Below are 25,678 nucleotides of genomic sequence, written 5' to 3'. Positions count from 1 at the left end.
CACCACTTTAAATGCCTCCCATACCACCGAAGGCGTGACCTCCCATTGTTAATTAAATATAACATAATTGTCTATCACCTCTGCCATCTCCCACAGAAACCCAAATCCGCCCGTGACCACACTGGCATCTGTGCCAGCTCCCTCTCCAAGACCACATCCACCAAGTGCAGTGCATGATCTGAAATAACAGTTGCCAAGTATTCAGCTTTCCTCACCCGCAGCAGCAACGACTTCCCCATGACAAAGAAATCGATCCTCAATTATGCATTGAAGATTAAAAAAATACTCCCTAATGGGTCGAATGGCCTCCTTCTGTGCTGTATGTTCTATAAAAAAATAAAAATCCTGGGTGCAGAAACCACCCCGGGTCTGCTCCCTCCCCCCCCACCAATCTTCTTCATGAACCCTGCCAGCACCACTGCCACCCTCCCGCCTCAGAAGTATCTTGTCAGTAAGCGCAGCTTCGACAAAACCAACCACGGTAACTACCTGCTCCATCTGGAACCTAACCCTCTTACGCACCAGTTTTGCTATCCCCTGGGCCCTACTATTAAAGCTCGAGTGGAACATACCTCGCTCAATCCTTCCGAAGCCATACATGATCCTTCACCTTCAGATGCAGTAGCACATCGCCTCAAGCTCTAAAATGCAAAAAGACCCTTGCCCTCTTCACCAGACCACCCAATCCCCATGCATTCCATATCACCAGTCAGACTGGGGGTCTCTCACCCCCTCCCCCACCCACTCCTTGAACGCCAAAACTCCTCTGCCTCCCCCCCACCCAAAGACCTTCCCACACAGTGATACACAAATCAAGCATTGAGCAAAAACAACCAAACATGTTAAAAGCACTCAAAAGAAAAACACAGAGGGAAAACACAACACAATATCCCAATGTCTCCAAATCAACCCAACCCATAACTTCAGACAACTTAATTCATCTCAGTTCAGTCCTAGTCCTTCAGCCTTCATGAACGTCTCTGCCACCATATCAAAGAAATGGTCCTTGCAGTTGTAACGTGACCCTCAGCCAGGTCCTCCACCTTTGCCCTCAGTCCTTTATTGTTATCCTCCACCCTCGCCAGCTCATTGCCACGATAGTGCTTCCTCCACCGCCTTCAGCACCTCACCACGCTCCCACACCAACCCGGTCATCTTTCCAAGAGCCTCCTTTATAGGGGCAAGTGCATCCTCCACTACTGACTGTTTTAAAAGTCCCCATCATCTCCTTCCCATGCCGCTCTAAGTGCTTGGCAAATTGCTGCTTGAATTCTGCTGCCATTGCCCATGCCAATGTATCCACCTTGGGTGCAGCTCCACCCGACAATCTTGCACCTGCCATCTTTCCTCTCTCAGAACTCCGAACCCAGCTCAAGACCACTGGCTTCAGTAACGCTTCTTTCCTTACTTCCAATTATTTTTCATTGGGATTTCAGCACCCTCTGCTGCCCAGAATGTTATTAGGAACAAATTTTCATCTAAGTCCCCTCAAAAAACCCAGTGAAAAGGGCTAAAACTGAGAACTCTAGCGTGAGCCTTCCGACATGCGACCTCCACCTCCATATCGACACCGGAAATCTCGACTAGCTAGTCAAGTTGGAAGATGAATTAAAAATAGAGGTACCAGCTAAAGCTAGGAAGGTACAGATAACTAAAGTGATTGCTCAACATTTAAATTTGAAAGAGATGTCAGAAACCCAGCCTGGGTCATGGCAATAATCAGTAGAATTAACGAAAATCCAGTTACAAATGAAACAATTAGAGATGCAACAAAAAAGAAAAACAAATGGAGATGGAAATGAGGACGTTAGAATTAGAGAGAGGGGAAAAAGAAAAAGAGGAGGGGAGCTGCCAGGAACTCGAGGAGAGCTTAATCTTAGAATGGAACCCAGTGGCGATGTTTAAATTTATACAGACCCTATGAAAATTCTAAGAGAAGGAGGTAGAAACCTTTTTTAGGCATTTGAGAAAATAGCAACCTAAATGGAGTGGTCAAAAAGTAGACATTACCCATTCAAAGTAAATTGATGGGGCAGGCACAGCAGGTTTATGCTTCCCTGTCAGACAGTGTCTAAAAATTATGAAGAAGTTAAAAAAAAGGCTATTGTGGGTGCATATGAATTGGTTCCTGAAGCATATGGACAAAAGTTTAGGACTCTTAAGGAGACAGCCAGAACAGAATGCTGAATACAAAAAGGTTAAGCAGAGCAACTTTGATAGATGGTTACGAGCATTGGGAGGTGAAACTACCTACGAGGCTCTGAGAGAGGTCGTTCTCTGAGAATAATTTAAGAATTCCCTACCTTATAATCATAGAATCCCTACAGTGCAGAAGGAGGTCATTCTGCTCATCGAGTCTGCACAGACCTTCCAAAAGAGCACCCTACCTAGGCCCTGTATCCCCACCTAACCTTTTGGACACAAAGAAACAATTTAGCATGGCCAATCCACCTAACCTGCACATCTTTGGACTGTGGGAGGAAAGCAGAGCATCCGGAGGAAACCTACGCAGACATGGGGCGAATGTGCAAACCCCACACAGTCACCTGAGGTCAGATATGAACCCAGAGCCCTGGCATTGTGAGGCAGCAGTGTTAAGTACTGTGCCACCTTCTGTGATAAGAACCCACGTTGAAGACCAAAGGGTGATGACTGCCAGGCAGGCAGCAATTATGGCTGACGGTGATGAACTAATCCATAAATTTAAACCTTTGTTCCATCACCCCGTACAGACAGTTGACGGCCATGATAACTGGACAAAGGGAAACCCCGGAGTGCAGGCGCCCAGCCTCATGGTGAGAACGGTGACAACTTCTATTTAGTATGGTCCCCTAACAAAGGGAAATCCCGGAGTGCAGGAGCACATCCACCAGGTAAGTGTGCTGGATCCTGCAGAATGTGGGGACAGAACTCCCTCACCAGGATTATCACATGGAACGTAAGAAGATTTAACAGCTCAGTGAAAAGATCCTGAGTCTTTGCCCACCTGAGAAGTATGAACGCCAACATAGTCTTCCCTCCAGGAGACGCACCTGAGGGAGAAGAACCGACTGCGGGTAAGGAAGACCTGGATGGGACAGACCTACTATTCCTGCAATGGGACGAGGCGAAGGGGTGGGGAACTATTTTGTTCACGGCGACTAAGACGGTTACGGACCAAGGGGAACGGTAGGTCATGGTGAGTGGTGTCCTGGACGGGACAGCGGTAGTCCTGGTAAACGTGTACGCGCCCAACTGGGATGACACAGAATTTGTAAAAAAAAGACCATGGCGGAAATCACCGACATAGATACGCACCGATTGGACTGATTATGAGGCAGTGGGGGGGAAACATACTTTAACTGTGCACAGGACAGGACTGTGACAGACAGATCAAACCACAGAACGGGGAAAATTACAGGCATGGCTAGGGAATGGGACATTCATGGAGCAGGTCGGGACAGTGGATCCCATGGCAGTTCCTGGACCCCAATGAGGTGGAATTTCCATTCTTCTCACCAGTACGTAAGGTCTACACCTGCCATCGACTTCTTTGTAGTGGGGAAATCGGTGTTTCCAGAAACAGTCAGGGCGGAATACTCGACGATCATAATCTCCGACCACTCTCCACATTACATGGGTGTGAGTTTGGAGATGAGCTGTGCCCAATGCCCCACATGGAGGCTGGACACAGACCTCTTGGCCGACAAGGTCTTTTGCCAGAAAACATCACAGGCCATATGTGAGTACGTTACTAACAACCAGAATGGGGAAGTCTCACCTTCCACGTTCTGCGAGGCACTGAAGGTGTGATTAGGGGTTAAATTATAGCCTACAAGGCTCACAGAGATAGGGAAGAGAGGGCGGCTAGGCAACAACTGATCGACTCCATATTGGACGTCAACAGAAGATACTCCCGAGGCCCCGATCGTAGAGCTTCTGGCGGAGACGAAAAAGCTACAAGTGGACTTTAACCTGCTATCCATCAGGAAAGCAGTACCCCAACTCAGCCAGGCACGGGGGACCTTTTATGAACACGGAGAGAAGGCTATCTACCCGCTGAGTAAGCAGACAGCCACATGGGAATGGCCCAGGCAAAAGACAGTAGAGGCGGCTGGTAGCCGAAGCAAAAAAGGTCAACAAAGCAATCGAGGCCTTCTACCGGGGACTGTACACCTTCGAGCCCCCGCCCCCCCCCCCCCCCGTCTGTCAGGGTCGGGGGGGGGGGGGGGGGGAAAGAGACAACAGACGGGGAGAGCTGGAAGCACCAATAGAACTGGGAGAGGTCACGGAGAGCATCAGTTCCATGCAGGTGGGGAAGGCGCCGGGACCCGATGGTTTCCTGGCGGACATATCGCACCTGCTCTCACCCCGCACCTGTGGGAGATGTTTGCAGACTCGCTAGCGAGCGCCATCCTGCCTGCAATGCTAACTCAGGCCACCAAATCACTGATACCCAAAAAGACAACGACCCAACAGAATGCGGATCATACAAACCCATTTCGCTGCTCAACGTGGATGCGAAAATATTCGCAAAAGCCCTGGCCAAGAGACTAAGAACCAGAAGTGGTCGCAGAGGACCAGATAGGCTTTGCTACAGGTAGACAGCAAACTGCAAACATCAGAGGGTCGCTGAATGTGATACTGACCCCATCTGGGAAGAGAACACCAGATTGCTGTGCGGAGTCTCCACATTCTCCCCGTGTCTGCATGGGTTTCCTCCCACAAGTCCAGAAAGACGTGCTTGTTGGGTGAATTGGACATTCTGAATTCTCCCTTAGTGTACCCGAATAGGCGCTGTAGTGTGGCAACTTGAGGATTTTCACAGTAACTTCATTGTAGTGTTAAGCCTATTTGTGACACGAATAAAGATAAAGTTGATCGTCTCCCTGGATGCAGAAAAGGCCTTTGACAAAGTTGAGTAGAATTACCTAATTGAGGTACTGGAGCGGTTTGGGCTGGGGACAGGGTTCACCTCATGGGTGAAACTCCTGTACAACGCCCCCAAGGTCAGTATTCGGACCAACACCAACAGCTCTGAATACTTCCAGTTGCACAGAGGTACCAGGCAGAGATGCCTGCTGTCCCTGCCCTGGCAATTGAGTCACTGGCAATTGCCTTGCATGATGCATGAAGCTGGAAGGGAATCCGAAGAAGAGGCAGAGAACACAGAATCTCTCTCTATGCGGATGATCTGCTCCTCTACATCTTGGACCCACAAAGCGGCATGAATGAAATCACAAAGCTTCTGGGAGAGTTTACATAGGGGACAGATTAGCAATCCTAGAAGAACTGAGAGAGAGACTGGAACTACCAAACGGACAATTGGGGCCCCCGAGAGATACAATGTTGGAGGAATTACTGGATGCGAACAGTCTGGGAAAGGGGAACTGTGGGGTCATGTACGGATGACTATTAGAAAGGACACGCGCCCCACTGGACGGAACAAGGGAGAAGTGGGAGGAAGAGTTAGGGACGGAGATAGGGTGGGGGCTCTGGAGCAAAGCATTGAACAGGGCCAACTGCTCCTGCGTAAGGATAAGACTCATGAAGTTTAAAGTGGTGCACAGAGCACATCTGACTAGAACCCGAATGAGCAGGCTCTTCCCGGAGGTGGAGGACAAATGTGAACGGTGCCAGGGAGGCCCGGCCAACCATGCCCACATGTTCTAAGCCTGCCCCAAACTTGCTGGGTTCTTGAGAGCCTTCTTTGAGGCAATATCCAAGGTTGTGGGGGTGAGGGTGGAACCATGCCCGGGAATGGCAGTCTTCGGGGTATTGGACCAGCCAGAACTTCATGCGGAGAAGAGAGCTGATGCCCTGGCCTTTGCTTCCCTAATTGTCAGCTGGAGAATCCTGCTCAGCTGGCGATCAACAGCACCACTCACAGCTGCAGACTGGTTGGCAGACCTATCGGAATTTCTCCATCTGGAGAAGATCAAGTACACCATCTGAGGGTGGGAAGATGGCTTCCACAAAGCGTAGGGGGCCATTCACAGCCTGTTCCAATACCTGTTCGAAGACAACAACTGATAGAACGGTGGCGGGACACAGGAGACTCCAGGGCCACTGAAAGCAGACAGGAATGAGGGGGGAGGGGAGGAGAAGGAACCAGAGGAAACACCAAGAGGGAGCCCATGGGGATCAGTGTGCCCAACACAAAGCCATAAGAAAAAAACAAACACCAAACAAACCACCTACTGTGAAAGAAAGGGCCTAGGATTAGATCTGGAAATAGCAGAAGACGGGAAGTGAGGAGGGGGGGGGGGAAGAGGGGGGTGCAGAGGGAGACCAAAAAGGTAGATATAAACTGTTACGTCTTATCCTTTTCTTTGAGTGTGGTGTAAAAATACAAATTTAAATTTACAAACCTGGTGGTTGTAATTATTGGGTAGTCAAGGGCCAAAGACTTTGGGTATTTTTCTAAGAATTATTGGTGAATTCAATTGTGTTGCAACTCTGTGTCAGGGGGGGCTGGAATTGACCTCACCCTAGCCCGGGGTATCGGAACAAGGGGTGGATTTTAAGAAGCAGCTTAAAGGTAGCAAAGTAATTCCAGAGTATGGGGAGTAAATGGCTGGAGACCATGAGTGGTTGGGCAGTAGGAGAAGAAAAATAAATCAGTGACAGGGGCTGTAGTCCTCTAAATTAATCTTTTTGTGACAGGAAAGGATTAAACGGGCTGAAATTAAGGAAAGGATCATTCTTTAATACTGCCTTTGAAGGTGTTTTTTTCTTTCCTATATTCATCATTGATGGTAGAACTCCTCTCCCTATTTTGTTAGCAAATCAAATAAACCGAGGGACAAAAAAAAAGGGGGCAGCCTCTTAAAGGATACTGCCTGAAACACAAAGCAAATCACAAATGAAACTTGAAAGATCAAATCAAAACATGATTAAGGGGGTCGATAAGGCACCCTAGTCCCCACAATGTCCACCGGGAATGGAATATCTTGTCGGTGCCAGTGGACTCCACATGCTCCCTCCCCAAGGACATCCAGCTATGAATGTAACTGCAGTAGAGGGGCAAACAGTTGAGCTGGATGACCCCCTCTTATTGCCTGCTGCCTTGAACTATTCATTTAAAGTGGAGCCAGGCCCAGGAGCAGGTTCACGAGAAGAGAACCTCCTTCTTCCCCACCCCGGTGCTTGCAGAGCAGGAGCAGGCTGAAGTGCAAACAAAACTGAAACAAAATGTTTCTTAGGAAACTAAAAAAGGAGGTGCAGTCTATAACAACCTCCTTGCGCACAGTCCACGGACTCCACAAGGCCCCAAAAATGGCAGGATTCTTGGAACTCTTGTGAATCGATACAATCTAAGTTTGTATAGGACTGCTCAGGTGCAACACCCATCCACCCAGATCCCTGATGTTAAGGGAGAGGACTCCTCCATAGAGAGACGTCACTGGGGACATCTGCAACAAGGCACGCCAAGGGCAGTAACCACGGGCAGTAACCACGAAGGCAAGGAAGTGGAAGGAATGCAGCAGTAGCTCATACAGGAAACCCCACCACGCAGAATGAAAGCATGGAGGGCATTTCCACGAGACAGCTCAGGCTCCATGGAGAGGAACTCCTCTCCATGCACCACTTCATTTATATACCCATTATCAATATACAAATTGGTGACATTGGCCTGAAGCACAAGACTGAAGTGAACCAATGTCATCACACTTTTATCACTTTAAAGATAAAATTCTCCATTCATCAGTCTTCTCCCTTCAAACCACAGAGTACCAGTCCATGTCTTCACCCATACGTCACCTCCCACACTGCAGTGAATTAAGATCATCCTACGGTGCTCTTGCCCAAAGCTAGCACAGCTGATATACCACATAGCTTTGCTCTGTGTTACAACAAATCTATGATTCCATACTGCCTTCCCACTTGCTTTCAGATTCACATTAAACACTGTATTCTTCAACCAGGCCTTTCTTCATTGCCCCTTAATTCCCTTTTTGTTTTCTGTGAAACATTCAGATTCTGAACAGCCTGATATATGAGTTGCTGCTCACAAAAGTTTAAGTTGAACATGCACACCTTATGTAGTATACTGTAATGTGGGATTTTGAGATATGCAAGAAATCGCCCAGAATCAAGCATTAAAGGATTCCATGAGGAATCATTAAAAGATTCCATGAGGAAGTGTTCAGGTTGCACTAGATCCTTCTAGAAGGCACAGCCACAGTTAGAATCAGAAGGGAATATTGTATGTAAGCACATTCTAATATGCTGTGGCTTATCAGGTTTTAAGCATACAAACGCAACACCACCTCCCTAAAATATTAAAAGATTCTTTTACTGACCACCAAGTTAAAAATAGCCTTGAAACGAGGATAATTTGTCCAGAATATCTAGATCCAAGGTTTGATTTAATTTGTCTATGGATTAAACTATGCAACATTACATTGTTTAGTTAGATGAAAATTGATAATATACTTTCGACAATATGTTATTAGATAGAATGCACTATTTATTTGCGACTTGAATTGATGATGCTATAACTAACTCTTCCCCACCATGTTCTTTTATATGCCCCAAATGCAAGCATTACATTCTGTACAGTTTAAACTCATTTTGTCTCACTCACCTGGACTATCGGTGTGGTCATCCCTCCATTCTGCCAAATCCAGTGAATTGTTGGAATAAATCCATACACAGACACGCAGCAAAAGATGAATGCACGCAGGCTGTACCACTGCTGAGTGAGGTAATGCGGATGTATTTGTGCAAAGAATACTGCCAGTATCATAGCCAGCACCAATATTAAGTACACCTGTCGCCAATACTAAGCACAAAAAACACAAACAAATCTTATACAAATTTTTGAACTACTAAAAATGCTTCAGGGTTGGAAACCTCATTGAAAAAGTCAAGTAATTCAATTACTCTGGCACTCTAGCAATTGTATGTGGTAGCATATTTATGGTAGTAGTAATAAGCAGTAGATTTGTTTGCAAAAATGCAATGATCTAATTTGGGATAATTTGCATTTAAAGTACCCAAACAAAATCTTATTTACAGAGTACCTTTAATGCAATGAAAGCACTTCACAGGAACATTGCAAGTTTGACACCAAAGCGCAAATGGAGATATTAGGTCACATGACCAAAAGCTTATAAACATACGAACATAGGAGGAACAGGAGTAAGCCGCTCGATCCTTCATGCCTGCTCTGCCATTCAAGGAGATCATGGTGGCTGATCTGATTGTAACCTCAACTCCACATTCCCATCAACCGCCCCCACTCCAGATAACCTTTCATCCCCTTGCTCATCAATAATTTATCTACCTCTACCTTAAAATTACTCAAACATTCTGCTTCAACTGCCTTTTGAGGAAGAACGTTCCAATGACTCTCAAATGTCAGAGAATCAGGACCTTTTAAGTTTGTTCAAAGGAGGTGGCTTTTAAGGAGTGTCTTGAAGTGAGGTCGAGGTACAGAGAGGGTACTCTGGAGCTTGGGGTCTAGGCACTGAAGGCATGACAACCAAGGCTGGAGCAATTACAATTGGGGATGCCAAAAGGGCCAGAATTAGAGGAGGGCAGATATCTCAGAGAGTTGTGGAGCTGAAACAGATTACAGAGATAATTCCATGGAGAAATTTGAAAACAAGGATGAGAATTTTAAAATCAAGATATTGCTTTACCAGAGTCAATGAACATAGGGGGTTATAAGGGAATGGGAGTTAAATGTGATTTAAGACATGGGCAGCAGAGCTTTGGATGATCTCAAGTTTATGAGAGTAGAATGTGTGAGGGTAGCAGGGTGGCGCAGTGGGTTAGCACTGCTGCAGCACGGCACCGAGGACCCAGGTTCGATCCCGGCTCTGGGTCACTGTCCATGTGAAGTTTGCACATTCTCCCCATGTTTGCGTGGGTTTCGCCCCCACAACCAAAGATGTGCAGGCTAGGTAGATTGGCCACACTAAATTGCCCCTTAATTGGAAAAATGAATTGGGTACTCTAAATTTATTTTTTTTAAATGAGAGTAGAATGTGGGAGTTAAGACAGGAGGGCTTTGGAATGGTTGAGTTTTGGAAACAAAGGCATTAATGAGGGTTTCGCTGTTTCCAATGGGCTGAGACAGGTGAAGTCATGGAGGTGGAAATAGGCAGTCTTAGTGGCCGTACGGATATGAGCTGGGAAGCTCATTTAATGGTAAAATATGGTGCCAAGGTCACAAACAGACTGGTTTAATCTGAAACTGTGGGCCCAGGGAGGGATCAGTCAGTAGCTAGGGACAGAGTTTGGAGTAAGGATTATAAGAGATAATTTAATTTTAGCAGTTTAAATGTACTACAAGGTATTATTCCCCAACTACATCATATTTGAGAGGGGCGCTTCTGTTAGCAAGCAATACATTTCTCAATGTGACCCTGTGGTTTTGCTTATCTGTGGCTAGATATGGCATGAATTTCAATCAGGGTTTAATTATCATTTGGTTAGTAAAGAGAAATGTCAAAAATTACTGTTAATTATCGTGTGAAATCAACCCATTCAAAGTTTAAGCATATTGAGCAAAGAAAACTCACCTCATTACAGTAAAAGGCATAGAATACTGCAGGGACATAGCAGCCTAAGATCCCAATGGCAATACCAGCATAATCAAGGGCCATCCAGCACCGATTTGCTTTCTCAGAGCGATGGCAGCAGAATAGGTGATATCCCACTGAACATAACATGCAAACCTACAAACCAAATACAAGGAAAAGAAATGTAAGAATACTTAAATCATTTCAATGGGTGTTCAGTTTACAACCTTTAAGCACATCTTAAAACTATATTGTAGTGATGTAAGTAAACAGCTTCTGTCGTAAGCAGGGCATACTATTCTGCACATCATGCCAATTTAAAACCAGGCAACTATCTCTGTCTGTCCCTCACCACTTTAAAGAATGCCTGTTAATAGGAAAATTGCAAAGATTTCTAGATGCAATTGGGAAGCAAAGGGATGCGGCACCTAGAAATGAAGTGAGCCAATTTACAATTGAAAATGTTTTTTATCTAATTTTTTTAAACAGAGGGCTGAAGCTTTTGAGCAGTATCAAACAATGCAATTGAACGCTAGATTCATGCCTCAAGCTCTTAACAATATAATAGATTACTTTGCTTCTCTGAATCCTGTGCCAAGTCCCATAATTGGTAAACACATTGGAAAGAACACAGCTGCGAAAGGGATTTGCACCATCTAGGCTTGACACATTCCAGTCATCTATGCGGATCAATAATCAGTCAGGAAATAATTCTGGCAAAGCCACTCCGTGGCATACCTGCAGTCTTCAGCAGCACCTGGCAGTTACATATTCTGAATATTCTGAAAAATGTACACAGTTCCCATGAAGCAAGGCCAAGAGAACTTAATGTCATCTTTGTCCAGGCAAGTTTAGCTGAGGACACCTCTAACTAGGCCTTGCTCAATGTTCAGAGTCATGCCATGGGTCCTATTTGTACCTAGATTTATACGTTGTACTGAATACCAACAAGCATCATTGATAATTTAATGTGTTTTCTTATCCTCATCACATATTCTTGTCCTCATCACAAGTGGTAAGAAGTGTATACCTCTCGGAGAAACCCAAAACCATGCTGTTTCCTCCCCCGTAGAGGGTCACTTCTCACGCCTTCACTATGCTTCTGGGTGACCATCTCTGCAATGCATCTCACAGAAGTCTTTCTTCCAGTATTTAGTGCAGAATGTAGCCAGCTGGTCCTGCAGCTCATCGATCCTCTGCTTAATCAAAACACCTTGATCATGGTTAAGAACTCAAGAAACAGGATGAGTGGAACTTCCGGTAGCGGCGATGACGTAGGAAGCCACGCATTTGGGAGCTCCCGTTTAAAATGGACTTTTCGGCTCTTTTTAGAGCCCAAAACTGAAATTTTTCGACGTCTCCCGGTGGGAGAAGGTGTGCTGATCGACTTTCCCCGCAGTCCATGACTCGAACTCGGAGTGGAAAGGGGGAAAAAACGGCAGCAGCTCCCCAGAAAAAACGGGGGAGGGAATCCAAGATGGCAGCCGGCGGAGCTCCAGAGGAGTGGAAGCAGTGGGCCCAGGAGCAGCAAGCTGCTCTCCTGCGCTGCTTTACAGACATCAAGGCTGAGGTACTGAGCTTTCTGCAGGACATGAACAGAAGGCTGTCGGAGATTCAGACGACCCAGGATGCTGCCATCAAGGAGTTGCAGACGCAGGCCACTGAACGAGAGGAGGAGGCCGTGGTCCTCGTGAGTAAGGTGGAGGGGCACGAGGCACTCCACAAGAAATGGCAGGAACGCTTCGAGGAGCTTGATCACCGCATGAGGCGGAAAAACCTGCGGATCTTGGGCCTTGCGGAGGGGCTGGAGGGGTCGGACCTGACAACCTACGTGGCTACAATGCTGAACTCGCTAGTGGGGGCCGGGTCGTTCCATCTGCCCTTGGAGCTGGAGGGAGCACACAGAGTACTGGCCAGGAGGCCTAAGGAGAATGAACCCCTGCGTGCGGTGCTGGTGAGGTTCCACCGGTTCAGTGATCGGGAGTGTGTGCTGCGCTGGGCCAAGAAGGTGAAGAGCAGCGATTGGGAGAATGGGGTAGTACGGATCTACCAAGATTGGAGTGCGGAGGTGGCTAAGCGGCGGTCCGGATTTAATCGGACAAAAGAGGTGCTTTACAGGAAAAAGATAAAGTTCGGGATATTGCAGCCCGCGCGCCTGTGGGTAACTTATTCGGACCGACATTACTATTTTGATTCCCCGGAGGAGGCGTGGGCCTTCGTGCGGACGGAGAAACTGGACTTGAACTAGGGGTTGGGGGTTGCGGGGTCGGTTGTAATGCTTTATTGCTGGTTTCTGCTGTTGCTGTGTTCTTCCTTTTTATTTTGTTTTTTTGTACTTTTGCAATTTCGATATGGTTATTTATGAGGGTGTTGTTCTGTTATTTTTTTTTGGCTGTGGGGCACTGTTTGAGTTTTGTATCTTGCGGGGAGGGTTGGGGGGATTTGTTGTATTCTATGTCGGGTTGGGGGTATGGAGTGGGGCTGGTATTTGGGAGCTGCGTCAGAAGGGTGTGGTGGGGCAGTACAAAAGCGCGGGCTTTCCTCTGGTTTCCCGCGCTGCGGGGCTGGGGGGCGGAGATGATGATGGGGGAGGCGGGGCCTTAACTGGTTCTTCCCCGCGCTGGAGCGGTGCCTGGAGGAGGGATAGATTGGGGGATGATCCCAACTTTGGGAGGGGTCGGGTTATCGGTGGGAGTTTCCGGGGTCAGCAGAAGTGAGCTGACCCACGGAAGTACAATGGAGGACGGTTCGCGGCTGGGAGGGTTCCTAGCCTGGGGGGAAGGGAGGGGGGGGAAAGGGGAATACCGGGTTGCTGCTGGTAGGGTCAGGAAGGAGCTGGTGGGGGCTGGGGGGACAGAGGTGAGGTGTTGTCGCCGTGGGGACTGGGTCGGGCAGGGGGTGCTGGCCTGGGGCGGGCAGTCGACGGGCTATGGCTAGTCGACGGGGAGGGGGGCGGGACGCCCTCTGATCCGGTTGGTCACCTGGAATGCGAGAGGGTTGAATGGGCCGGTGAAGCGGTCAAGGGTACTTGCTCATCTGAAGGGGCTAAAGGCAGATGTGGCAATGCTTCAGGAGACCCACCTGAAGGTGGCGGACCAGGTCCGTCCGAGGAAGGGGTGGGTGGGGCAGGTTTTCCACTCTGGGTTGGATGCGAAGAACCGGGGAGTGGCGATTCTGGTGGGGAAAAATGTGTTGTTTGAGGCATCGGAGGTGGTGGCGGATAAGGGGGGTAGGTATGTTATGGTTAGGGGCAGGCTACAAGGAGAGAAGGTGGTACTTGCTAGTGTGTATACCCCAAATTGGGACGATGCGGGCTTTATGAGGCGTATGTTGGGACGGGTCCCGGATCTGGAGGCGGGAGGTCTGATCATGGGGGGGGGACTTCAATACGGTGTTGGATCCTTCACTGGATCGGTCCAGCTCCAGGATGGGTAGGGGGCCGGCGGCGGCCAAGGTACTGAGAGGGTTTATGGACCAGATGGGTGGGGTGGATCCATGGAGGTTTGTGAGGCCGAGGGCACGCGAGTACTCTTTCTTCTCCCACGTACATAGGGTCTACTCTCGGATAGACTTCTTCGTGGTGAGTAGGGGACTGATTCCGAGAGTGGAGGAGGCCGAGTATTCGGCCATTGCAATCTCCGACCACGCTCTGCATTGGATAGAGTTGGATATGGGGGAGGTGCGGGACCAGCGCCCGTTGTGGCGGTTGGATGTGGGGTTGTTGGCGGAGGAGGTGGTGTGTAGGAGGGTCCGGGCAAGTATTGAGGGGTACCTCGAGGTGAATGATACGGGGGAGGTTCAGGTGGGGACGGTCTGGGAAGCCCTGAAGGCAGTGATTCGTGGGGAGCTGATATCCATCCGGGCACACAGGGAGAGGAGCGAGAGGAGTGAGAGGGATAGACTGGTGGGAAAGATGCTGGAGGTAGACAGGAGGTATGCAGGGGCACCAGAGGAGGGACTGTTGGGGGAGAGGCGCAGCCTGCAGGCTAAATTTGATTTGCTGACCACTAGAAAGGCGGAGGCACAGTGGAGGAAGGCACAAGGGGCAGTGTACGAACATGGTGAAAAGGCGAGTAGGATGCTGGCTCATCAGCTCCGTAAGCGGGATGCGGCTAAGGAAATTGCTGGAGTGAGAGACAAGGGTGGGAATGTGGTGCGGAAGGGGGTAGAGGTGAATGAGGTCTTCAAGGACTTTTACAGGGAACTGTACCGGTCGGAGCCAACGGGGGAGAGGAGGGGAATGGAGAGGTTCCTTGACGGGCTTTCTTTCCCGAAGGTGCAGGAGGAGAAGGTGGAGGGGTTGGGTGCACCGATTGAGCTGGAGGAGCTAGTTAAGGGGATCGGGCAGATGCAGTCAGGGAAGGCACCGGGGCCGGATGGGTTCCCGGTGGAATTTTATAAAAAGTTTGTGGACCTAGTGGGCCCCTTGCTGGTGCGGACACTCAATGAAGCGTGGGAAGGGGGGACTTTGCCCCCGACGATGTCGCGGGCGCTGATCTCGTTAATTTTAAAGAGGGACAAGGACCCCCAGCAGTGTGGTTCATACAGGCCCATATCTCTCCTCAACGTGGATGCTAAGGTGCTGGCAAAAATCCTGGCCACCAGGATAGAGGACTGTGTGCCAGGGGTTGTGCATGAGGACCAGACAGGTTTTGTGAAGGGAAGGCAGCTGAACACGAATGTGCGGAGATTGTTGAATGTCATCATGATGCCGGCGATTGAGGGGGAGGCAGAGATAGTGGTGGCGCTGGATGCGGAGAAGGCCTTCGATAGAGTGGAGTGGGGGTACCTATGGGAGGTGTTGGGGAGGTTTGGATTTGGTGAAGGGTTCATTTGGGGCAGCAGGGTAGCATGGTGGTTAGCATAAATGCTTCACAGCTCCAGGGTCCCAGGTTCGATTCCCGGCTGGGTCACTGTCTGTGTGGAGTCTGCACGTCCTCCCCCTGTGTGCGTGGGTTTCCTCCGGGTGCTCCGGTTTCCTCCCACAGTCCAAAGATGTGCGGGTTAGGTGGATTGGCCATGCTAAATTGCCCGTAGTGTCCTAATAAAAGTAAGGTTAAGGGGGGGGTTGTTGGGTTACGGGTATAGGGTGGATACGTGGGTTTGAGTAGGGTGATCATGGCTTGGCACAACATTGAGGGCCGAAGGGCCTGTTCTGTGCTGTACTGTTCTATATTCTATGTTCTAGATGGGTAAGGCTGCTATATGAGACCCCGATGGCGTGCGTGGCCACGAATGGGAGGAGGTCGGAGTACTTCTGGCTTTACCGAGGGACCAGGCAGGGTTGCCCCCTGTCCCCCTTGTTGTTTGCACTAGAAATCGAGCCGCTGGCGATGGCGTTGAGGGATTCAGAGAGGTGGAGAGGCTTGGTGCGAGGTGGGGAGGAACATAGGGTGTCGTTGTATGTCGATGACCTGTTACTGTATGTGGCGGACCCGGTGGGAGGGATGCCGGGGGTGATGGAGCTGCTAGCTGAGTTTGGCACCTTTTCAGGTTATAAATTAAATTTAGGCAAAAGTGAGGTGTTTGTGGTGCACCCTGGAGACCAGGAGGAAGGAATTGGTAGGCTCCCGCATAGGCGGGCAGGGGAGAGCTTTAGGTACCTGGGGGTGCAGGTGGCCAGGGACTGGGGGACTCTTCACAAACATAATTTCACCAGACTTGTAGATCAGATGGAGGAGGAGTTCAAGAGGTGGGACATGCTGCCATTATCGTTGGCAGGGAGGGACGCAAAGGCCAGGACACCGGCCTCTTTCGCCTCCTGCACTCCCGGCTCTACCGCAACTCAAAAAATCGCGAGTCCCCACCCTGGTTTGACCCTGGATCCAACCACCCTCAACCCCCTTTCCAGAATTCTTCCAGTGCTGGGCATGCCCAGAACATATGGGCGTGGTTCGCTGGACTCCCCGAACATCTGGTGCACCTGTCCTCACCCCCAAAGAACCTACTCATCCTAGTCCTAGACATGTGGGCTCGGTGCAGCACCTTAAATTGGATGAGACTAAGCCTCGCACATGAGGAGGAAGAGTTGCCTCTCTCCAAGGCATCCGCCCAAGTCCCGTCCTCTATCTGCTCTCGAGGTTCTTGTTCCTCTTTCAGTGCCTGCCCATCTTTATCCCCAGGGCCTTCTTTAGGAGAGTGACTAGAAGTATTTTGAGCTTTGTGTGGGCGCATGGGACTCCGAGAGTGAAGAGGATGTTCCTGGAGCGGGGGAGGGATAGAGGCGGGCTGGCGCTGCCCAACCTTATGGGGTACTATTGGGCGGCCAATGTGTCAATGGTGCGTAAATAGGTGATGGAGGGGGGAGGGGAGGCATGGAAATTAGTGGAGATAGCGTCATGTAGAGGTACGAGCCTGGGTGCCATGGTAACGGCGCCGTTGCCGCTCTCCCCTAAGAGGTTTACCACAAGCCCTGTGGTGGCGGCGACCCTAAGAATCTGGGGACAGTGGAGACGGCATAGGGGGGAAACAGGGGGCTCGATGGAGGCTCCATTGGGTGGCAATCATCGGTTCATCCCGGGGAACAAGGATGGGGGATTTAGGAGGTGGCAAAGGGCGGGCATCAGTAAATTGAGGGACCTGTTTATTGGCGGGAGGTTTGCGGGCCTGGGGGAACTGGAAGATAAATTTGGGCTTCCCCAAGGGAACATGTTCAGATACTTGCAGGTAAAGGCGTTTGCTAGGCGACAGGTAGAGGGATTCCCTTTGCTGCCCTCGCGGGGGACGATGGACAGAGTGCTTTCGGGGGTGTGGGTCGGAGAGGGGAAGGTGTCTGACATCTATAAGGTAATGCAGGAGGTGGAGGAGTCGTCAGTGGAGGAGCTGAAGGCTAAATGGGAGGAGGAACTCGGGGAGCAGATAGAGGACGGGACTTGGGCGGATGCCTTGGAGAGAGGCAACTCTTCCTCCTCATGTGCGAGGCTTAGTCTCATCCAATTTAAGGTGCTGCACCAAGCCCACATGTCTAGGACTAGGATGAGTAGGTTCTTTGGGGGTGAGGACAGGTGCACCAGATGTTCGGGGAGTCCAGCGAACCACGCCCATATGTTCTGGGCATGCCCAGCACTGGAAGAATTCTGGAAAGGGGGTCGAGGGTGGTTGGATCCAGGGTCAAACCAGGGTGGGGACTCTCGATTTTGAGAGTTGCGGTAGAGCCGGGAGTGCAGGAGGCGAAAGAGGCCGGTGTCCTGGCCTTTGCGTCCCTAGTAGCCCGACGAAGGATTCTGCTACAGTGGAAGGATGCGAGGCCCCCAAGTATGGAGACCTGGATCAGTGACATGGCGGGATTTATAAAATTGGAAAGGGTCAAATTTGCCCTGAGAGGATCAATACAAGGGTTCTATAAACGATGGCAGCCTTTTCTGGACTTCCTGGCTCAAAGATAGGTATCTTGGTCAATAGCAGCAGCAACTGGGGGGGGGGGGGGGGGGGGGGGGGGGGGGGGGGGTGTTCCTTATTGTAGTTTCTATTCTGTAACTTTATATTGTGTTAATTTGCGTTGGTGTTAAAATGTTGTGTTGTTCATGGAGGTGGGGCGAATGTGTATGATTGCTAATATTATTGTTATTTTTGGTATTTTACTATGGTGCGTTATTGTTGTATAAATTCAAAATTTTTCAATAAAAATTATTTAAAAAAAAAGAAATAGGACGAGTCGGCAATTCACTCCCCTTGAGGCTGCTCTGCCATTCAGTCAAATCATGGCCGATCTGATAACCGCCACTTTCCCAGCTGGCCCCATAACCCTCGACTTCCTTGTCAATCAAAACTCTGTCTAACTTAGCCTTCAAAATATTAAATGACCCAGCCTCTACTGATCGATGGGAAAGAAATTTCCAAACACTGACAACTCTGAGAAGAAATTCCTCATCATCTCAGTCTTAAATGGGAGACTACCTATTCTAGTATTATGCTCCTTAGCTCTAGATTCCCCCACAAGGTACAAATATCCTCTCAGTATCAACCCTGTCACGCCTCCTCAGAATCTTATAAGTACAGGCCCAACCAGATCAACCTTTCCTCCTAATGCAATCCCTCATCCCAGGAGTCAGCCGAATTAACTTCTCACAACTGCATCCAATGCAAGTGTGTTCCTCCTTGTTTAAGGTGAGCAAAACTACATACAGTACTCGAGGTGTGGTCTCACCAATACCCTGTACAATTGTAACAAGACTTCCTGATTTTTATACTCCCACCACCCTTGAAATAAAGACCAACTTGCTGCACCTGCATGCTAACATTTTGTAACTCATGTGCAAGGACACCCAGGTCCCTTTGTACTGCAGCATTCTGTAGTCTCCATTTAAGTGATATTCTGTTTTTCTTTTTCTCCTGCCAAAGTGGACAATATCATAATTTTCCCACATTATATACCATCTGTCAAATCTTTGCCCACTTACTTCAATCTATATCCCATTGCAGATACTTTGTATCCATCTCAACTTTTTGTATTGTCTGCAATTTTGGCAACAATCCAGTCCCTTCCTTTGAGTCATTCATGTAGATCGTAAATAGTTGAGGCTCCAATTGTGATCCCTCTGGCATTCCAATAGTTATAATTTGCCATCCTGAAAATGATCCATCTAGAACAAAGAACAGTACAGCAGAGAAACAGGCCCTTCGAGCCTGTGCCAATCAAGATGCCTGTCTAAACTAAAACTTCTGCACTTCTGGGGTCCGTATCTCTCTATTCCCATCCGATTTGTATGTTCATCAAGATGCCCCTTAAATGTAACTATCGTACCTGCTTCCACCACCTCCCGGGCACCCAGTTCCAGGCACTCACCACCCTGTGTAAAAAAAACTTTCCTTGCACATTTCCTCTAAACTTTCCCCCTTGCATCTTAAACCCATGTCCCCTAGTAATTGACTTTTCCACCCTGGGATAAAGCATCTGGCTATCTATTCTGACTAACTTATCCATCTGCATTGCCACTTTTTAAAAAAATTAATTTTTACGGGATGTGGCGTCACTGGTTAGGCCAGCATTTATTGCCCATCCCTAGTTGCCCTTCAGAACATAGAACACACAGTGCAGACGGAGGCCATTCGGCCTATTGAGTCTGCACCGACCTACTTAAGCCATCACTTCCACCCTATCCCTGTAACCCAATAACCCCTCCCTCACCTTCTTGGTCACCAAGGGCAATTTATCATGCCCAATCCACCTAACCTGCACTCTTTGGACTGTGGGAGCGACGCAGAACGTGCAGACTCCGCACAGACAGTGACTCAGCGGGGAATCGAACCTGGGACCCTGGTACTGTGAAGCCACAGTGCTATCCACTTGTGCTACCGTGCTGCCCACCAGCAGGTGGTGGTGAGTTGCCTTCTTGAATCATTACAGTCCAGGAGGTGTAGGTACACCCACTGTGCTGTTAGGGAGGGAGTTCCAGGATGTTGCCCCAGCAACAATGAAGGAGCGACAATATATTTCAGTGATCTATGGACCTGTATGCCCAGATCTCTCTGCCTGCCAATACTCCTAAGGATTCTATCATTTACTGTATAATTACCGCCTGTATTAGACCTTCCAAAGTGCATTTGTCCGGATTAAACGCCATATGCATTTCTTGTCTCCAACCAATGTATGTCCAGTTGTATCCTCCCCTCTTCACTATCCACAGCTCCACCAATCTTTGTCTTGCAAACTTACTAATCAGACCAGTTACATTTATCTATACTACGAAGCACAAAGGTCCCAGTTCTGATCCCTGCGGAACTCCACTAGTCACAGCCTTCCATTCAGAAATGCCCCTTCCACTGCTACCCTCTGTCATCTCTGACCAAGCCAGTTCTGTGTCCATCTTGCCAGCTCACCTCTGATCATGTGCGACTTCACCTTTTGTACAAGTCTGCCATGAAGGACCTAGTCAAATATTTTATTGAAGACCATGAGACAACATCCACTGCCCTTACTTAATCAATCATCTTCGTCACTTCCTCAAAAAACTTGATCAAGTTAGTGAGACTCAACCACCCTTTCACAAAACCATGCTGCCTATTGTTAATAAGTTCATTTGTTTCCAAACATTCGGAATTCTCCTCAGTGTACCCGAACAGGCGTCGTAGTATGGCAACTAGGGCATTTTCACAGTAACTTCATTGCAGTGTTAATGTAAGCCTACTTGTGACACTAATAAAGATTATCATTAACATGTCCCCAAGAATCTTTTCCAATTTTCCCTACCACTGACGTGAGGCTCACTGGCCTACATCTTGATTATCTCTTCTGCCCTTCTTAAACAAAGGAACAATATTGGCTATTCCCCAGTCCTCCGGGACCTCACTTGTAGCAATGAGGATACAAAGATTTCTGTCAAGGCCCCAGCAATGTCCTCCCTTGCCTCCCTCAGTATTCTGCGGTAGATCCCATCCGGCCCTTGGGACATATCTATCTTAATGCTTTTTAAGACACCCAACACCTCCTTTTTAATATCTACATGACCCAGAATATCTACACACCCTTCTCTAAACTCATCATGCACCAAGTCCTTCTCTTTGGCAAATACTGATGCAAGGTACTCACCTTGCCCATTTCCTCTGGCTCAACACTTTCCGTGAGTAGGCCAACATTTTCCCTGGCTATGCTGTTTCTCTTTACATGAGGTTTAAATCTGTTTCCTGTCAGTTAACCATTACTCTTTCCATGCTAATACGTCACTCCAACAATGGAATTATGATTTACTAAATGTCCCGCTAACATTAATAATGGATTCTAGCATTTTCCCAAGGGCAAGCATGAGGGTAACTGGCCTGTAATTTCCTGCTTTCTGTCTCCATCTTTTCTTGGACAGAGGTGTTACATTTCCGATTTTCTAGAAGATTACAACCAATGCATCCACTATCTCTGCAACCACTTCTTTTAAGACCCTAGGATGCAGGCTATCGGGTCCAGGGCACTTGTCAGCTACAAATACTATTGGTTTCGAGTGCTACTGATTGTTTTCAGTTGCACCCTCCCTTTTACTGCTTGATCTGTTCTTGTGTCCTCTACTCTGCTGATGGATGCAAAATATTTGATCAAAGCCTCTGCCATTTCCTTCTTTCCCATCATTAATTTCCCAGGCTTTCTGGACTAGTGCTCACCAGAGCTCTTACCCTTTCTATATATTTGTATAAGATTCCACTGTCTATTTCCTGTTAGTTTTTTCTCATATTCCAACTTCTCCTTACTTTTTCTTTTTTTTTAAATAAACATTTTATTAAGGAATTTATGATTTTATAACAACAAAGGATACAAATACAAATGTAAACATAATTCAGTACATAACACCCCCCCCCCCCCCAACCAACAACCATACCCAGCCAACATAGCTTATACACACAATTCCCGACTCCTTACTTTTTCTTAAAGACACCCTTTGCTGTTTTCCAAAACTTTCCCAATCTTCTGGCCTACCACTAATCTTCACAACATTGTATTCCTTTTGTTTCAATTTGAAGCCACACGTAACATCCTTAGTTCGCCACAGATGGTGTATCCTCTGGTAAAGTCTTTCTTTCTCAATGGGATATACCTTTGTTGAGAGTTATGAAATATCTCTTTAAATGTGTCACAGCTTCTCCACCATATCACTTTTAAACCCATTTATACAGTCTACTTTAGGCATCCCTGTCTTCACATCTTTAGAATTGCCTTTCAGACACTAGTTATGGATCCATATTTCTCAATCTCAAAATAAATGTGAAATTCTATGATGTTATGATCATTCTTGCTGACAGGATCCTTTACTATAAGTAATTAATGAATTAATACTGTCTCAAAGAACAAAAGAAGAAAAGTACAGCACAGGAACAGGCCCTTCGGCCCTCCAAGCCCGTGCCGACCATACTGCCCGACTAAACTAAAATCTACTACACTTCCTGGGTCAGTATCCCTCTATTCCCATCCTATTCATGTTTTTGTCAAGATGCCCCTTAAATGTCACTATCGTAAACTCTGTCTCATTATACATTACCAGGTCCAAAATAGCATGTTACCTTCTAGCTTGCCGAATCTAGTGTTTTAAGAAACTGTCCCAAATACATTCTATGAACTCATCCTCCAGGTTACAATTACCAATTTGATCTGTCCAATTGATGTGAATATTCAAGTTATCCACGCTAAATGCAGTACTTTTCTGCAAACCAAGATAGTAATCCAGAGACTATTACTTTTGTGGTTCAGCTTTTTGATTTAACCCTAGCTATTAGCTCGCTCATACTCGTTTAGCAGAACCTTTTCTTATTCCTACCTATGTGTTGGTACCCACGTCGGCCACAACAACTTGATCCTTCCCCTCCCACTCCAAGTTCCTCTTCAGTTTGGAGGACATATCCTTAATCCTGGCACTGGTCGGGCAAGACAGCCTTCAGATCTCATGCTCTCAGCTGAAAGAGCCAATTCCATCTCCCTAACTATACTATCCCCTACAACTACATTACTTTTAACTCTTCCCCACTTGAAAGGACCCTGCAACACAATGTGGTGGTCAGTTTGTTCATCCTCCCTGCTGTCCTGCTCTTGTCCCCATAAGCTGCAAGAACCACTGCAGACCTCTTAAATATTTACAAGGGCTGTGGCTCCTCCACTGCCAACTTCTGAATCCCCAAATCTGCCTCACGGGTAATCACAACCTCCTAAGCCAGACCAATCGACTACATTTGAAGTACCTAGCCAAGGGATGTGAGGACCTCCTGGAACCAAGTATCCAGGTAACGTTCCCACTTCCTGACACATCACAATGCCCAGAGTTCAGACTTCATCTCATCATCTCGGAGCAGGAGAGGCACGGTGGTGCAGTGGTTAGTGCTACTACCTCACAGCACTGAGGACCTAGGTCTGATTCCAGCCCCAGATCACTGTCCATGTGGAGTTTGCACATTCTCCCAGTGTCTGCGTGGGTCTCATCCCCACAACCCAAAGACGTGGAGGGTAAGTGGATTGGCCATTCTAAATTGCTCCTGAATTGGAAAAGAAAATCAACTCTGAGCCAAAGTTCCTCAAGCTTGCTGATACTTGCTGCAGGTGTGGTTGTCGTGGATCACACTGATATTCACCACCTCCCTCTTGCTAGAGTTTCAACACATCTCCTTCCCTGGCATTTTTACTGTGTTTCATTTAACAAATTAGGTTTTGAAATGTCAATGATTATCAGTAGTTCTATCAAATCATTTAACTACTTAAGCTATAGATTGAATGCAATGCTCGTATCTCCCCAGGATGTGGAGATGCTGGCGTTGGACTGGGGTGGGCACAATAAGAAGTCTTACAACACCAGGTTAAAGTCCAACAGGTTTGTTTCAATCAATAGCTTTCGGAGCACTGCTCCTTCCTCAGGTGAATGGAGAGGTATGTTCCAGAAACCGAGCAAAAACTTATAGCTAAGTTCCGCACGCATCAGTGCGGCCTCACCCGGGATCTTGGATTCATGTCGCATTACATTCACCCCCCACCATCTGGCCTGGGCTTGCAAAATCCTACCAACTGTCCTGGCTTGAGACAATTCACATCTCTTTAACCTGGGATTACCCCCTATCTCTGGATCTGTAAAGATTTGATTATCCGCAAATGCTCGCATTCCAAGCATTGTCTGGCATCTCTGACTTTGTCTATATAAATGTTTCTGGAACATACCTCTCCATTCACCTGAGGAAGGAGCAGTGCTTCAAAAGCTAGTGTTTGAAACAAACCTGTTGGACTTTAACCTGGTGTTGTTAGACTATATCTCCCCAGTACCAATTTAAACTTCTGTCTCCATTGACAGAGAGAGGAAAAAAAACTTAAAACTCACCAATCGCTCACCTACCTGTTCACCCAATTCATGCTTCTGGGCTTCTACTCAGCTCTGATTCCCTCTATGGACACTCTTTTTATGTTAAAGAGTTAAAATAGCACCTCCTTCCTCACTGCACCCAATTCCCTTGATTACAAAATTGCCATTGACTTAACGCAAACTAATTTTCTTTTTTCACAAAAATAAATTAAATAAAAAGGCTTCCCGGACTCAGTCCAAAAAAGTGTTGTGAAACATAACCAACCAACTGTACTATTATATTGATAACACAAGGTGTGTTGTACCAGCTCTTAAAAGCTTTCTGGTTGACATTCGGCTAACCCTAATGTTAGTTTACCTATTTTAAAATAATCACCACTAGTATTAAAAAAGATCAATCAGAAAATCTAGGTTCTGATCTTTGGCACACAAGGGGATAAATTATTTACACCACTACATATTCTATTAATCTCTACACAAACCTCCGGCTTACTTTTGCTCATGATCAACAGAGTGTCCATAAAAAGAGTGTCTCTCTCATTATTACTGCAAGGTAAGGAAGAGTTTATTTTGCTTAACAGTGAAAATATTCTATATTGAATTACTGAATAAATAAAGTTACTTTAAGTATGCATAAACTCCACTTTCACTTGCGTAAAACTAACCTATTTCCAGCAAGAGAAAAAGGAGAATAGCCAGCAGCTTAGCAAGCTCAAGCCGGCTACCAAAAGACCAATATGAAGAAATAAAAATAAATAAACCAAGCACAGTAAATTTGGTATTCTTTCAGTGGGGCTAACAATACAAAACTGGAACTGTTTACTCTGTTCAGAACATTTGAAAGCTACAATACTGGGGAAATATTTTTTTGATAGGCTGTCAGTGTGAGGATGGGACACTTAGAACCCATGGAAAGGGGCCTGGATTAGATGCAGAGTAGGTACCACTATTCTGTCTCATGTGACAATCTATAGTAAAAGGATGGTGAGATGGTCCTTTAAGAGAGGCACTTGTCAGTTCACAATTTTTAGCTGAAATAGCTAGCACTCACAAAAAAAAACATGCAATCCAACAATCCTTCTAAAGATATTTCTTCAATGTACAAACATGTCTAAACAACTTGCCTGGAAACAGAAGAGACAGATGGAGTATATAACATAATCATCCCTCGAGGCATTTGCTTCAGGAAGTACAGTAGTCATGTCATAAATGCCAAGACCGAAGAACAGAAAAAATCCAAGTAGATGACTCCAGATATTCACCGTCTCATTCGAAAGAATGAAAAGACTGTAGATAAAAGTATGAAATTATTCCAATGCAAAAATACAAGAGCATTATTTAGATAACAAAACTCATTTCCTAAGTCTTCTGATGAGCTACATCAAATCTATTTACATACATGGTAAC

General features: G+C 47.2%; 1 protein-coding gene across 8 annotated transcripts in view; it reads right to left on the bottom strand.

Annotated features, from left to right (window-relative positions):
- Positions 1–25,678, bottom strand: part of paqr3a (progestin and adipoQ receptor family member IIIa) — a 36,689-nt gene that overhangs the window by 9,653 nt on the left and 1,358 nt on the right. For 7 of the 8 annotated variants that reach the window (XM_038791802.1, XM_038791799.1, XM_038791798.1 and 4 more), the window contains exons 3-5: positions 25,396–25,558; positions 10,515–10,670; positions 8,570–8,767 (exon numbers count right to left, since the gene is read on the bottom strand). In XM_038791802.1, the coding sequence (XP_038647730.1) occupies positions 8,570–8,767; positions 10,515–10,670; positions 25,396–25,558 (517 nt within the window). Of the gene's footprint in view, positions 1–8,569; positions 8,768–10,514; positions 10,671–18,913; positions 19,185–25,395; positions 25,559–25,678 lie in introns of those variants that run through there. The other variant, XM_038791804.1, reaches the window with a different exon arrangement.

Source organism: Scyliorhinus canicula, chromosome 3, assembly GCF_902713615.1.
Source record: "Scyliorhinus canicula chromosome 3, sScyCan1.1, whole genome shotgun sequence".
Taxonomy (NCBI): Eukaryota; Metazoa; Chordata; class Chondrichthyes; order Carcharhiniformes; family Scyliorhinidae; genus Scyliorhinus; species Scyliorhinus canicula.
This window is presented reverse-complemented; position numbering and strand designations above follow the sequence as displayed.